The 15,546-nt window shown below is 36.8% G+C and overlaps 3 protein-coding genes across 3 annotated transcripts; all 3 read right to left on the bottom strand.

The window, feature by feature from the left end:
• Nucleotides 1-8,536: 8,536 nt before the first annotated feature.
• LOC142509183 (uncharacterized) lies at nt 8,537-10,290 on the bottom strand. Its single transcript, XM_075619556.1, has 4 exons — nt 9,761-10,290; nt 9,348-9,668; nt 9,059-9,271; nt 8,537-8,647 (listed from the first exon to the last, which is right to left on the bottom strand). The coding sequence occupies exons 1-4, from the start codon at nt 9,809-9,811 to the stop codon at nt 8,537-8,539; spliced, it is 696 nt and encodes a 231-aa protein (XP_075475671.1). The 5' UTR covers nt 9,812-10,290.
• Nucleotides 10,291-10,637: 347 nt separating this feature from the next.
• On the bottom strand, nt 10,638-12,481 carry LOC142544200 (uncharacterized). The gene is made up of 3 exons (XM_075651263.1): nt 11,889-12,481; nt 11,147-11,778; nt 10,638-11,045 (listed from the first exon to the last, which is right to left on the bottom strand). The coding sequence occupies exons 1-3, from the start codon at nt 12,027-12,029 to the stop codon at nt 10,760-10,762; spliced, it is 1,059 nt and encodes a 352-aa protein (XP_075507378.1). The 5' UTR covers nt 12,030-12,481; the 3' UTR covers nt 10,638-10,759.
• Nucleotides 12,482-12,720: 239 nt separating this feature from the next.
• LOC142509167 (uncharacterized) lies at nt 12,721-13,521 on the bottom strand. Its single transcript, XM_075619555.1, has one exon. It carries the CDS (start codon nt 13,519-13,521, stop codon nt 12,721-12,723), a length of 801 nt encoding a protein of 266 aa, XP_075475670.1.
• Between the last annotated feature and the right edge of the window lie 2,025 nt (nt 13,522-15,546).

The following is a 15,546-nucleotide window of genomic DNA, read 5'->3' as shown; positions in this document are numbered from 1 at the left end:
ATTAGATCCATAAAGACAGCAGGAGCATTCGTGAGACCAAAAGGCATAACAAAAATTCATAATGGCCATACCTTGTACGAAAAGCAGTTTTGGGCACATCTTCGTCTCGAACTCGTACTTGATGATACCCAGAACGAAGATCAATCTTCGGTTAAACAGAAGTGCCCTGAAGCTGATCAAATAAGTCATCAATACGAGGAAATGGGTACTTGTTTTTCACAGTAGCCCGATTCAGTTGCCTATAATCGATACACATTCGCATAGTACCATCTTTCTTCCGAACAAATAAGACCGGAGCTCCCCAAGGTGATACACTCGGTCGAATATATTCCTTATCAAGAAGATCCTGTAATTGTTCTTTCAATTCCAAAGGTGCCATGCGATAAGGAGCTTTAGAAATAGGCTCAGCCCCCGGCACAAGATTAATACTAAACTCAACTTCTCGATGAGGAACAAATTCAGGAACCTCATCGGGAAATACATCCGGGAATTCTTTCGCAACAGGAATCTCAGATAAGGAAGGCTCCTTCTTAGAGATATCAATAGCGTAGATAAGATAGCTCTCATCTCCGCTAGTCAAAAGTCGAGACATTTCCAAGGAAGATACCAATGGAATTTTGGCTTGGGAACCCTTGCCATCAAAATTCCACTTGGGTCCATCAATCGGTCGAAATCGAACCCCTCCATGACAACAATCAACAGTAGCTCGATTTGTCATCAAGATATCCATGCCAACAATACAATCAAAGTCGTGCATCGGGAGGACAATCAAATTCAGAAATACCACATTATCCTCATACATCAATACACAATTATGCACAACTTTCTCAGACAAAATAATCTTCCCTGCTGTCGTGGCTATCGACAAAGTATCATACAACAGGGTACACTCAATATCGTGAGATGAAATAAATGTATGAGATATGAATGAATGAGATGCTCCTGTATCAAATAAAACACGTGCAGGATAATCGCAAAGTGTGCAAATACCTGCAATCACGCCACCAGGAGCTTCTCTCGTCTGATCCTCGGTCATGGCGTACACTCGAACTTGAGGAGGAACTTGAGCACTCTGACCACCCGGTCCTCGATATCGTGGGACACTCAACTGCTGAAAGGATGGAATAGGAACAACAGGTCTCATCATACTGGGGTCACCTCTAAATCCTGGCTGGGGTTGGGAAGAAGTCGTACCCCTGTTCGGACATACTCGAGAGAAATGGCCTTCCTGCCCACACTGAGAACAAGTACCAAACATACCTCGACACTGCTCGATAGTATGTTTACCCCCACAATGGCTACAGTAAGGAGCAATCACAGGACTCCCTCTCTGTGATCCACTCGAACTTGAAGAAGACGAAGAAACAGAACCAGTCTTCTTAAACTTTTTACCTCTCGGCCGCAAAGTAGGCTGCTGAGCTGACACTAGAAGTGGAGGAGTATACTGTGGACCTCCTCGCCTATGTCCAGCCTCGGCTGCCTTGGCTCGTTCAACTGCCTCTGCGTAGCTGATAGGAAATCCAGAAACAACATAACTATATATAGCAGGATGCAATCAATTCACAAACATGTTATATTTTTCCTTTGTAATGCCCGAGAATTGTAGGTTGATAAAACAAAATTATGAAATGTTGCATGGACAGAGGACCGCACCCGCACAACAATACCTACCGCACCCGCGGTGCAAGGGCAGAAAGTTGTGTTTTGAGGGAAAAAGCCACCGCACCCGCGCTATGAAATATACCGCACCCGCGGTTGATGGACAGAGAGTTGGCTATTTTTACAGTAGAGACACCGCAACCGCGGTGCCAGACAGAGCGCACCCGCGGTGCTGCTACAGTAGGGTGAACGCACCCGCGGTGAAAACAGGACCGCACCCGCGGTCGTCGATTTTGAAAAATTGGAAGGGGATGCCGTGAGCTGACCGCACCCGCAGTCAAGAAGGAGCGCACCCGCGGTGCTTTGTACGAGAAATCCACATTTGATTCTTATGTTGACACATGGCATGATATACATATATATTCTTAGTGCATGATTCATTCCTTCCTCATTCAGCAGATCAGCAACGAAAGAATCTCCTTCAAGCTTCAAGCTTTTCCTCTTCCAATTCAACACTTGGTTGTGACAAATCCGTGTAACCAAATTGCAATCCGAGACTAGATTTGTGTTCCTCTCATCACCAGCTTCGAAAGGATGTAAGTATGGTTCATTTTCAGCATGTTTCAAAGTTTACATGTTGGGGAAATTCTAATATGCTTGTAATTATGTGTTCTTGAAATCATGGACATCGTAGAAACGTAAACGGATCGAGAAAATGATACCATATGTGATTGTTATGATTTTCCAGCATATATTGAGTTGAGATGGTGCAAGATTCAGTCTTATGGGTTGATGTTGATAAGAATTATGAGTATTGTTACTGAGCATTGATATTTGAGTGGATCGGTATCGAAAGATTACGTCGTTATGACGTCGAAAGTTATTGAAATTGCATATTGATCTATTTGCGTATCCTACTTGGAGTTGAAGATTGATATGGTGCATTTATACATGTTATTCATTTTAGGATTGACAGATTTTATATCCCGAATTCGAGACTTCGATTGATTTCAACGAAAAGAAAGGTATAATTCATGTGAATTCGGGAAGATACAACTCAAATGAGATTCGATTTGAGTTTCCCAAAATCACATACTTGTTATGTTTGTACTTTATATTTATTTATATATATGTATTGAGATAGGAGAGTCATTGGTAGATACGCCAATTTTCTAAACGTTCGGTGATATCGAGGCATAGGGGAAGATTCACGCCGATTGTAGAATTCAATACAGACAGGACCAAAGTTTAGGAATGTGTCAAAATCAATCGGTATATAACTTCAGATATCGCTTATTCTGAATACAATCTGTTTCAAGCAAGATTCTTATCTGAATAATTTCTGTATACAATAATCACAGTTCTCAGAGTATTCAATACAATCTTCAGATGTTCGATTCAATCAATCAGATGCTGCAAATATATCAAAATATCATAGATACAAAGAGCATGAAATCATCAGAATACCTCTGAATACAAGATTTATCAATCTATAGACAGAACTGAATATTTCCAAGAGAAGCACTAAATCAGATGTAACTCTTGGTCAGTATTCTTCTACCGATATTTCAATTCATGCAGTGACATTCTGTACATTCAATATTATTCTGTACTGAATTCTAAAACACAAACAGTACCTGGTATCAATTCAATTCTAAAATCTATCTTCCTGATACAAAACAAATCTGGAATCTTATCTGGCAAACATCAGCCAACTCGTACATCACTGGCAAATCTGCCAACGCTAGGCTCGATTTCAGTACATCTACTGAATACATAAGGATACCATCTGCTCCTTTCTGTATCAATCGAGTCATAGACAATACAGATATCAAAGGAATTCTAGATCTAGAATCCTTATCGTGGAATTTCTACTCATCAGCCCTATCTGGTCTGAATCTTATATTTTTCTAGAAGGAATCTACAATAGTTCTGTACTTATTCTGCATATTAATATCAATAATGCGGTCAAATCAGAAACACAAGTACATTATCATCTAACTCGACCTCATTCTCATCTTACTGTAGTATACAATATTTCACAGAAATCTCTGATATCAATCTTTCTTTCCCAAAAAGTAAGGGAATCAATACTACCGTACAAACAGACTCAACAAATACAGCATGTCTCAATGCAATTCAGTCAAAGATAATCGTAGGGAATGCATTAGTATATATCAATACCTATGCAATATAATCATAAAAGAACAGTACCTGCCACTATATCATCAGGTGTGTCCTGTGTCTGTCCCTCGGTCTTTTGCTCCCTAAAATCTTTGGGAACTTCTCTGAGGACAAACTCTAGCAAAGTGTCCCGGCTGTCTACAAATATGGCAACTACCAGTCACTCCCTGGCATTGCTCTGTGTGATGTCTCCCTCCGCAAGTTCTGCAATATACTCCAGTATAACTCGGGCTGAAACTACTGGAGCTAGACGAACCACTCAGTCCGCTCCCTAACTTCTTAAGCTGTTTCTTTCGAGCTTTCAGCAAATCTTGCTTTCCACTCGTACTGCCTTTATCAAGTCTAAGAGGGAGTTGCTGTGTCGGGAGTTGAATCACATCCAATCTTTCTCGTTGTCGAATCAGACTCACCTCAGCTCTTTTTGCGCTACTCAAAGTATCAGCAAAATGGTAAGGTCGCTGCATATTTATCAATGCAACTATCTCTGAATTCAATCCTTTGATGAACTGCTCAGCTACAGCTTCATCATTCCCCGCTATCAGAGGAACAAAACGCAGTAGAGTAGAGAATTTAGCAACATATTCTTCAATATTCAGTTGGCCTTGTTTCAAATTCTCAAACTCTGCTCTTTTGTCTTCTCGGTATGAAACTGAGAAAAATCTTTGATAGAATTCAGCTTTAAAGACTTCCCACGTGATCACAGTACCACGTTGTTCTAATACTCCCTTGATTGTAATCCACCAACTCCTGGCGGCCTCTCGTAACTGGTTGGGCACCAATTTAATTCTCTGTTCATCTAAATAATCAAATAAATCAAACAATAGTTCTATGTCATCTAACCAATTCTGACACTCTTCAGACATCTCAGTACCCCTCAAAATCGGCGGTTGAAACGACTGAAATTTCTTCAACTGTACTTCCATCGGAGTTTCTGATATATTTATCTGTTCAACCGAAGTACTGCCCCGTTCTGGAATTCTTCTAGGAGATATATCTGATTACCAAAACTATTAATAACCCAAATACTACAAACCTGTTCCATTCTTTCTCGGATCATCTTACTGCTGATCATGAATCAGATCTGATTCATACTCAATAATACATAATATCAACTCAAATCGAATAATCAGGTAAACATGTATTTCAAAGCAGTAAATCATAGTATCATGCTAGCATACATAATGTAAATCAACATTAAAATAAATCTCATGCTAGCAATCACATGCAAGGAAAGAAAACTCAATCTACCCCGCTCATTCTCTTCTATCTCAGTCTAAATGATCTATCGCTCTGATACCACCTGTTGTGGGGACCCGGACGCTAATCATCTTCTTAATCATCTTTGTGATTTAATTATCAATTAAGATAAACAGGGTCTAAAAATTTTTCTTTCTAAAATGTAATTGTGGAACGTATTGGAATTTAACTAATATATATATTAGTATAAAAGTACAATAATGTACAACACTTATTCAAAGTAGTCTAAGGTTCAACTACTAAATTTCAAGTATTAAACCAAGTCTACAAAAAGTCCGGAATCACCACTCTAACTCATCTTCTCTCATCATCTTCTTGACCCCGATCCTGCCCCACCTGTTGTCATGCACACATACAAAACAAGACAACAGCCGGATACTCCGGTGAGAATAAATCCCAGTATAAAACATGGTAGACATGCATATACACAATATAAATCATAAAGCATATTATCATGCATAAAATCAATAACAATAGGTTTCATAGTCTATGAAACCAAATCAAAATAAGCATGCAGTAACAATGGGTTCCATAATCTCTGAAACCAAAATAAAATAAGCATGCAACTCAATTCAATTCATATCTTGAGTCAACTCAACTCTAACTCTAGAGATCCCGGTGTGAATAAGACGTCACTGTCTGTCACCTACCCTCCCAATCGGGGTGACTGTACGTCTTATTCCTAGACTTCGGCCCTGTCTGTATCGAATATCTACAATCGGAGTGACTCTGATCTGAAGCGTCGATACCACCGAACATCTAGTAATTTGGCGAATCTACCAAATGACTTTCCTATCTCAAATGCTTGAATATAAATCTATAAACAAAGCATAATCATATAAAAAGATAAACAACAATTCTAGTATGTGATTTTGTTGGGAAACTCAAATTGAATCTCATTTGAGTTGTGTCTTCCCCAAACAAAACATGAATTATACCTTTGTCTTCCCGGTCTGACGAAGACGAAGTCTTGTATCCCAATCTGTCCATACCCAGTCTGGCAATGACAATCACATAAATACAATATCAGTATATAATTCGATTCAAAACCTGTTCTGATCAATACTCAAATCAGTATATAATCAGATCCATTACTGAACAAGGTACAATCTAATTCTTATCAACGATATCATCGAAATCATTACTGAATCTGATCACTCTAAATCAACTAATGTTTCTACGGCATAACAATACAGTTTCGATATCTCCGTCAATCTCAACATCACAGATAAAATATCAGAATTCATATTCAGCATCAGTACAACTCATAATCTCAATATCTGTACACTTAAGATCAGTAACAACACAACTCTGATATCAAATCTCAATCAATAGCTTTCGAAATTCATAACAATTGTATAAACAGTCTATTCTTTAATCTGACTTCACTTATATAATGTCTACTGTAGCAGAAACACTATATCTGATTCATATTCAATTCTGACAATATCATAATTTCAAATCATGTCTAAACGTAACAAAACTTACGTCCAGTTGTCGCTGTCGACGAGAGGAGTACAGTACCGTGTCTGGATTTAAAAACAAACGGACGGATTTTGCGTAACACTCAAATTCTCACCTGAAAGGACTTGGAGCTTCTCGACTTCCTCCTCTTTCTTCTGAAGATTGGCTTGTTCTTATATATAAATATACCTACACGTCGCATATAGAGACCAAGTGTCAAACTTTCCTTCTACATGACTCGCCCATATCCGTGCCTAAGCCCCGCGCATATGCGCGAGATTTATTATCTCGGCGCTTGTGTCTCAACCGCTCGCGCATATGCGCGCCCATTGTCGCGCATATGCGCGAGACCTACTGTCTCGTGCATCCACTTATTCGCGCAGATGAGCGCCTTCCGCCGCGCATGTGCGCCGAACTCTCTGGACGTTCCGCGCATGTGCGCGCATTCAAGCCGCGCATGTGCGCGCATGGTTCTGTCTTCCTCGCGCATGTGCGCCCATACATGTCGCGCATGTGCGCGGGGACTCTTCTTGCACCTCATGTCAAATCTTCTTTCGGCTCTCCCGGTCTGATCCGTTTCCTCTATAATCATCTCAATTAATAAATAAATCATTTCAGATTAATCTCAAATTGCAGTAATAAAATCTCGGGCCTTACACAAATTCTCAAACTCTGCTCTCTTGTCCTCTCGGTACGATCCTGAGAAGAATCTTCGATAAAATTCAGCTTTAAAGACTTCCCACGTAATCACCGTACCACGTTGTTCTATTACTCTTTTGGTTGTAATCCACCAACTCCTAGAGACCTCGTGTAACTGATTGGGCACCAGTTTAGTTCTCCGTTCATTTGGATAATCAAGTGAATCAAACAGTATCTCTATATCATCTAACCAATTCTCACACTCCACTGGCGTCTCATTACCCTTCAGAATCGGCGGTTGAAACGACTGAAATTTCTTCAACTTTGTTTCCATCAGATTTTCTGACACATCCATCTGATCAGTCGAAGTACTACCCAATTCTCAAATTCTTCTTGGAGGTATATCTGATTACCACAAGGGTTAGTATCACATGAGATACATCAATCTTAGTCCCTTTCTGAGCAGCTTACCTTCTGATCAAGAATTGGTTCTGATTCATTTTCAAATCAAACACATTACCAAATCAACTCAGATATTCAGGTAACATGTATTTAGAAGCAGTAAAACATAATATCATGCTAGCATACACAATGTAAGTCAACATTATAATAAATCACATGCTAGTAATCAAAAGCAGGAAAGAAAACTCAATCTACCTCGCTCATTCTCCTCTATCTCAATCTAAGGAACTTACAGTTCTAGAACCTACTGTTCTAAAACCTAATGCTCTGATACCACGTGTTGTGGGGATCCTGACGCTAATTCATTCCTTAATCATCTTTAAGAATAATTCAAACAATTATAATAAACAGGGTCTAATTTTTTTTTAAAATACAAAGCGGAAACGTAATGTAATTCAATTCAAATTACATATTAAACATAAACATACAAATCTTGTATTGTCTACAAGAATTCAACTAGGTTCAACTATATGACAGTGCTGATCCTAAGTTGCCTCAGAGCCCGGATCTCCACGCTATCTAGTCCAGCCTCGTTCTTTTCTTGACCCTGATCCTATCTCACCTGTTGCCATGCACACATACAAACAAGACAACAGCCGAATAACTCTGGTGAGAATTACATTCTCAGTATAAATAATGTATACATGCAATCATAAAAAAAATATAAACGCATATAACAGATATTTCTAACACTACAAGAAAAGTGGGTTTCCGCGGCGTGCAATATGCGCCGCGGAAAGGTATCCGCGGCGTGCATGGCACGCTGCGACGCACGCTGTAAAGTTGAATTGGTGTATCAGCAGAACTTGTTTTCTCCTTGAGTAAGAAGCATATAGAAATATATGAAAAATTCATTAGGAACATAATTCAAAAAAAGTATCATTACAATTAAAAATAAAAACACTTAGAGAAGAACTTTTCATAAGGTTTTTCAAATAATAACAATTACCATGATGTGAGCCAAACGGGCATAACTTCTCCTGGTCATTGTGTGGTTGTGTATTTGCTTTCCTCTCATCGCCTTAAATTTTTCACTCTTTTCCTGAAAATAAAAAACATATAACATATTCATATATAATTGATTAGTCATATGATTGCTAAAAATTAAAGAATTGATCCAATGCATTATTGTCACATAATGGGTATAAATGAAAAATGAAAAATGAAAAATGAAAAATTAAGATGATACAGAAAAAATAAGTGCGACAGTTGAGAAAAATAACTATAAAGGATTAAAGGTTAACTTTTACACCAGTCAACCAATTAATCTAGTGGTGTTATGTGTTAGAATATTTTAAGTTTCACCAAGAATCTCAAGTGATGCAGTAAGAAGAACATTATCTATTGTGTGATTCGTTACTTCTTGGAATTATTAAATTTAAGCCCGAAAAGCATAACAATTATATGCATGTATCAAACAGTCAAAAATCCATAAGAATGAATTGATACTTACTTGAAATGGTGATGATCGTGTCTTCTTTACAAACAAGTCCCATTGGTTTTCATCCAAAAATTCGGGCTTCAAAAGACAAAGATCTCGTCCAGCCACTCGACCATCATCAACTTCTCGTATACTTATTTGGAGTTTGGACTTTCTATCACGCCACAATTTACCTAACTTTTGAAAGATTGAATGTTTCTCCCATTCCTCAACTTTATAGTTCAACTACACATTAAGAAGCATAAAAATATTTTTACATTTTGTAATAAAATAGGAATAAAAAAACAGTGATAAGTATTACCTGAAGACAACACCACATCTTATTCTTCATTTCCTCGTCTAAGTCTTTCCATCGATCTAATGTGTATGGCACAAATTCTTTTACCATGCAACCTAGAAAAGTGGCGTACTTGACCGAATTATCTCCAACTGCCTGTCCAAACTCATTACGTTCCAGATCTTTGGGCTGTTGTTGGCCACTACCCAAAATAAACTTTGATGGACCTCGTCCTTTTTTCTTATTAGTTTTGGCGTCATCAACTAGGTCTTTATCACGCAAATATTCTGATGAATTAGGTGGAGTGTTGGAGTCCACTCTCGATAGCTTATTTGCTATATTTTCCTACAAAATAGCACAAAGAGATATTATCATATAAAATTGAGACATCATTAAAATTAAAATAAACCAAAATCTACAAAATAATAAAATATCACCTGAACTTCACCTACAGATACCTTGCTGCGTTTTTGGCCCAATCTGCTCATTTTTTAATGTTGTATATGAAGAGATAGTCAAACATGTAATATAACATGATAATTCGCTGAAAATAAAAAGAAAACAGACAAATATATTGCAACAGTAAATAAAGTGTAATGGAACCTTTTAAATTAACTACAAACTCTACAACCGAAAATTTCAATCACGGATCAGTCACGTCAATTCCCTCACACTCATTTCTCGCATACGGTTCTTTCTCAGTGATGTTAATCTCAAGTGTGGACACATCAAGAGGTGTGAATGATGTATAGGCTTCCTCTTCAAGCAAATTCATGTTATGCATACCTTGAGGCGGCGCTTTCAGCAACACATACCAGTTTGATTCGTCATTGTCTCTAGGATAGAATACTTGTTTTGCTTGTGATGCTAAAATGAAAGGATCGCCTTCAAAAGTTCTTAGACCTTGGTGTAAGTTGATCAGTGTAAAACCATCTTCCATTTTGATTCCAGTTTCATGATTTGCCCAATCACACCAAAAACAGGAACTTTGAAAGAATAGTAGTCTAGTAAAACAATATCTCGTATAACTCCATAGTATAATACTCTTCCAACGGTATGTGAATAATCATTCGCACTAGACTGACAAACAGTATCTGCTTCAATTGAAACACCACTATCTTGTGTCGACCTTTCAACATCAATTGTGTGGAATCGATATCCATTTATAATATAACCCATATAAGATACATGTTTTCTTGGACCATGTGCTAGCCATTGAATTATGTCTGATGAGTTATCAAAAACATGTTTTGATAACCATTGAGCAAATGTTTCCATATGTCTCTTCTGTAACAATGTTTCATTAATTAAGAAACGACGATTTGTTTGTTTCAGCTCCTCAATGTGCATCCTATTTAAAATCATTAAAGGGTCATTATTAGAATATATGAATTATGTAATACACAAAGGCTAATATGATATGTAATTAACTATACTCACTGTAAGTAAGGCTCAACTTCAGCAGTATTGAACAACACATATTGATGTGCAGCTTGCAACACATGGTCTTCTAAAATTTTTTCTTTTCCTTGAGAAATTGGGCGACCTTCCACTAATCCATTGTCCAAATCCTGATTCCGATTAGAACGGATACCAATACCAGCCGCTTTTTTTATATAGGCACTACAAAACCGCATTCGTTCTTCTGCAAGGTAACACTCAGCTATGCAACCCTCTGGCCTTGCTCGGTTCTTCACATACTCTTTAAGTGTTTTCATAAATCTAAAGAAAAAAACAAATTTCACATGAAACTAGTGTTTTTAGCAAATTTAAATTATTTGTATAACATAATATTGGTCTAAAAATAAATTAATATCTATTACCTTTCAAATGGATACATCCAACGGAATTGGACAGGCCCACACAAGCGAGCCTCTCTTGCTAAATGAATTGTCAAATGAACCGAGATAGTGAAGAAAGCGGGTGGAAAGTACCTTTCCAACATGCATAGAGTTTCAGCAATATTCTCCTCGAGTTGTTCTAAACGGTTCCTGTCTAACACTCTTTGACATAATTCATTGTAAAATGCACACAATAGAAATAGAGCACTACGTGGACCTTTAGGTAAAAGACTTCTCAATGCTATTGATAGCAGTTGTTGCATTAGAACATGGCAATCATGAGATTTCAGCCCAATAAGTTTATGCTCTTCTAAAGAAACACAGTTACCAATATTTGAGCTATAGCCATCGGGTAACTTTATTTTCTTCAATCTAGAGCAAAATACATTCATCTCTTTTTTAGACAATGTGTAAGGTGCAGCAGGCAAGTGATACATATTTTCCCCTTTCTCTTGAGGATGTAATTCTTTTCTAATGTTTAAGTGCATCAAATCTTTGCGAGCATTCACACCATCTTTGGATTTTTTCTTCACGTTTAACAATGTGCCTATGATATTTTCGCAGACATTCTTTTCAACATGCATCACATCTAAGTTATGACGTAGCAGCAGTCCCTGCACATAACAATTAACACATTTCATAGTATTAGTTCATGATTCATAAAAATTTATGAACAAAAAAACAAATTTATAAAACTTGACGAATATAGTGCGAAATAACTCACACTCCAGTATGGCAAACTGAAAAAAATTGACTTCTTCTTCCACATTTGATCTGATTTTTGTACATTTTTTGAACTATCATGCGTCTTTCTCTTTCTCTTTACATTATTGATATTCTGACTCTTTTTTTTTCCCCCAGTCATTTTCAATGACTTTTACCGCATTGAGAATTTCTAAACCAGTCAAAGCCCTCGGTTTTCCTTTTCTCTCTTTTTTTCCATTAAACCACTTCTTTTTCTCACGAAATGGATGATCAGGAGCAAGAAATCTTCGATGGCCTAAGTATGAAAATTTTCTACTGTACTTAAGCCACATAGAACAAACGTCTTCACCACATATTGGGCAACCGAATTTTCCTTTTGTGACATATCCAGCTAGGTTTCCATAAGCTGGAAAATCATTGATTGTCCACATCAAGATAGCCTTCATATTGAACATTGACTTGTTAAATGCATCAAATGCCTCCACACCTATGTCCCACAACTCCTTCAAATCTTCCACAAGAGGTTCCAAGTACACATCTATATCATTTCCTGGTTGCTTTGGACCTGGTATTAGTAAAGTTAACATAAGATTTTCTTTCGACATGCACTTCAATGGAGGAAGATTGTAATTGACCAAGATAACCGGCCAACAACTATATCTAGAACTAAGGTCACCAAAAGGGTTGAATCCATCTGTTGCAAGACCAAGACGAAGATTTCTAGGATCTGATGCAAAAGCAGGCCACTTGTGATTTATTGTATCCCAAGCTACTAAATCAACTGGATGACGCATCATATGATCTTGACTTTTGTGGTTAGAGTGCCAAATCAAATCTTCGGCCATTTCTTCTTATTTAAACATCCTTTTAAATCTTGGTATCACAGGAAAATACCTTAGCACCTTTTCAGGAACTTCTTTACGAACTTTTAAGGTAACTTTGTCCACCTTCCATCTTGAGTAACCACACTTTGGACATGAGTCTAATTCTTTGAGCTCCTTTCTAAATAGACAACAATCGTTTGGGCAAGCATGAATCTTCTCATATCCTAAATCAAATGGTTTCAACAACTTTTTCATCGAGTAAACACTTTGTGGAAGTGTGGTTTTTTCTGGAAGCATGTCACTTAAGATCTTAAGGAGCTCATTGAAACTACTGTCAGTGTGACCATTGGTAGACTTGTAATTGTATAATGTGACAGATGCTGACAACTTTGAATAAGTCGTACATCCAGGGAAGAGAGGAGTTTCTGCATCTTCTAATAAATCAGTAAACTCATAATCTCTTGCGTCAGACCTAGTGTGTCCAACCTCTTCATCTGAGACAAATGCATCCCTATATAAGTGAAATGCCTCTCTACTTTCATCATCCGCTTCTTGAACTCCTCCTAAACTACCTTCACCTTCAAAGTGTGAGGTATCAGTTTCACCATGGAAAAACCAAATCGTGTAAGAAGGATCGAACCCCTTGAATATTAAGTGCTCATACACTTTGTCAAATGTCATATACTTCTTATTTTTACAACGTATGCAAGGACATAATATTACGTCACGTGTTTTGGCGTAGTCCTTGGCTTGTGCAAGAAATTTTTGAACCCCTTCTTCATACTCGGGTAGAAGTCCTGAAGGCAAATGAATCCATTCTTTATCCATTTCGTAAATGAACCGAACCTTAACATTCAAATTAATATATGACGTCAAATAATTTTCATTACTTCATAAATAAAATGAGAAAATGAGAAAATTAATTGGCCCATAGGTTGTGGAAACAGGGGATGGGAAGTGCATGCTTTTATGATTAGGAAATCTATTTTTTTCAACCAACTAAAGTTTCACTTTGTCAAATTTTTTTTTAAAAAAATTAAGGCATCAACAGAGATGAACCACATGAAACAAGCATATATAAATCTCTTTTTCAAAAAGGCATTCATTCATAGTCCAAGATAACATTTTCCCATGCATGAAGGGTGTCGATTTTTTTCGACTTTTAAGGAGGTTCGTTTTATTTAGTGCAATACAATAGAGTTCTTTTCAATGTAAAGAAAGAAGGATCACATATTTATCTTTCTTTTTGAAGTGGAAGATGTAAAGCAAATATCTTTAGACCATGCTTTACTTTTGGCCCTCTCTTTAGAACTATTCCATATTCTAATAAAGCTCAAATATACAATAATATGCTGTGAATTGGGCCCAATTTTTCATGGATTTGTCAATTTCGATCAATTATAAAAACATTAAAAGGTTTTGCAAATGATCTCCGAGCTGGACACGAGAGTAATAACTTAGTTCCTTTGGTATCGGAACTTACATCATCAAGACTAAACAATAATTTAACGGTAAAATGTAGAGAAAAATGTGAAAAGATAACGTGAAAGATGTGTAACAAGTTTCTTGTTTTATACTGCCTTTTGAAACCAAACAAAATTTATCCAAGGGAATATTCAGAATCTTGGCATCAATTATGCCACCAAAGACATTACTAGCTGCTTTGAAATAAATTTTGAATAATTTGGTTGAATTTGATATATGTTTATTAATTCATAAGAAGCAAAGAACCCTCTAGGCTTTCTAAAAGAACTTAATGCAAAAATGTCCAAATCCAAATCATATACAGGTACACAACTCCATCTCAGAAACCAAACATAAAAGTTTTTGAAATTTTCTATTTATGAAAAAGTTCAACATTTAGAACTATAAAGTAATCTGAGTTGGGTGCTTATTGTGACCTTTCCAACCTCCAACCACTACGAGTCGACAAATTCTAGCCTTTAATTAAAATTTTAGGACACAATTAGGTTTCCATGAAAATGTGACATCTACATTTGCAATTCAACTTATATATTTTAATTAAAGATAGGCCCCATAAAGTTGACTTTCTTTTATCTGAAAAAAAGGGTTTAATGCACGCCGTTAATGTCGTGCCGCAAAAAACCATTTTTCTTGTAGTGATTTTTTCTCTTTTACTATAATAAATTTCATTTACACCACAAAAGTTAATTAAATAATCATAAATCAGCGAAAAGTAAGCAATAAATAAGAATGGAACCTGTGTTTCTGGGAGAGCAGCTTGTTCCCGTTGATCTTATGCGCTGCCACGAGTTGAACTAGAACTATAATGCAAGCAAACAATGTCTTTTTAACTATTGCAATAGTTAAAATAGCTTACAATATCAAACAATTGCAATATCTTTAAACACAAATTAAAACTGGTAACAAACAATAACGGAAAGAGCATTCAATCCCACCGGTAGAAGTAAAAGAAATAAATCTTCGCATATAGCATATAAAACCTCCGAACAACCTGCCAGCAAGATTTTTCTTGTTGTCCATTTCAATTTTTTGTCGAACCTATGATACAGCAAATTCGGTAGAAAAATGCCAACGGAATTTAAACATACAGCTCCAAGCATAATTCTCAACAATCATCAGGAAAGTTCATCCACAGATATACATGGATATAAAAGTAAGAGAAAAGAAGTCATGTCAAATTCTGCGGCTACTGATCAAAGCCCTTGTTGCTTGGTACACTTAAGCCCATGGTGATGGAACCAACAAAGGCAGAATGTTTGCTCCTTATCTCAAGCATAAAGGACAATCTTAAAGTATTTATCTATACAATATATATATATATATATATATATATATATATATATATATGTGTGTGTGTGTGTGTGTGTG

Source organism: Primulina tabacum, chromosome 1 (assembly GCF_025594145.1).
Source record: "Primulina tabacum isolate GXHZ01 chromosome 1, ASM2559414v2, whole genome shotgun sequence".
Classification (NCBI taxonomy): domain Eukaryota; kingdom Viridiplantae; phylum Streptophyta; class Magnoliopsida; order Lamiales; family Gesneriaceae; genus Primulina; species Primulina tabacum.
This window is presented reverse-complemented; position numbering and strand designations above follow the sequence as displayed.

Coding starts and splice junctions, on each gene's coding strand:
- LOC142509183 (XM_075619556.1), bottom strand. CDS start 9,811: ATGAGCAGATTGGGCCAAAAACGCAGCAAGGTATCTGTAGGTGAAGTT. Junction 9,669..9,760: donor TATCTGTAGGTGAAGTTCAG/GTGATATTTTAT, acceptor GCTATTTTGTAG/GAAAATATAGCAAATAAGCT. Junction 8,648..9,058: donor CACGATCATCACCATTTCAA/GTAAGTATCAAT, acceptor TTTTATTTTCAG/GAAAAGAGTGAAAAATTTAA.
- LOC142544200 (XM_075651263.1), bottom strand. CDS start 12,029: ATGACTGGGGGAAAAAAAAAGAGTCAGAATATCAATAATGTAAAGAGA. Junction 11,779..11,888: donor TCAGTTTGCCATACTGGAGT/GTGAGTTATTTC, acceptor TGTTATGTGCAG/GGACTGCTGCTACGTCATAA. Junction 11,046..11,146: donor TGGATGTATCCATTTGAAAG/GTAATAGATATT, acceptor TTTTTTCTTTAG/ATTTATGAAAACACTTAAAG.
- LOC142509167 (XM_075619555.1), bottom strand. CDS start 13,521: ATGGATAAAGAATGGATTCATTTGCCTTCAGGACTTCTACCCGAGTAT.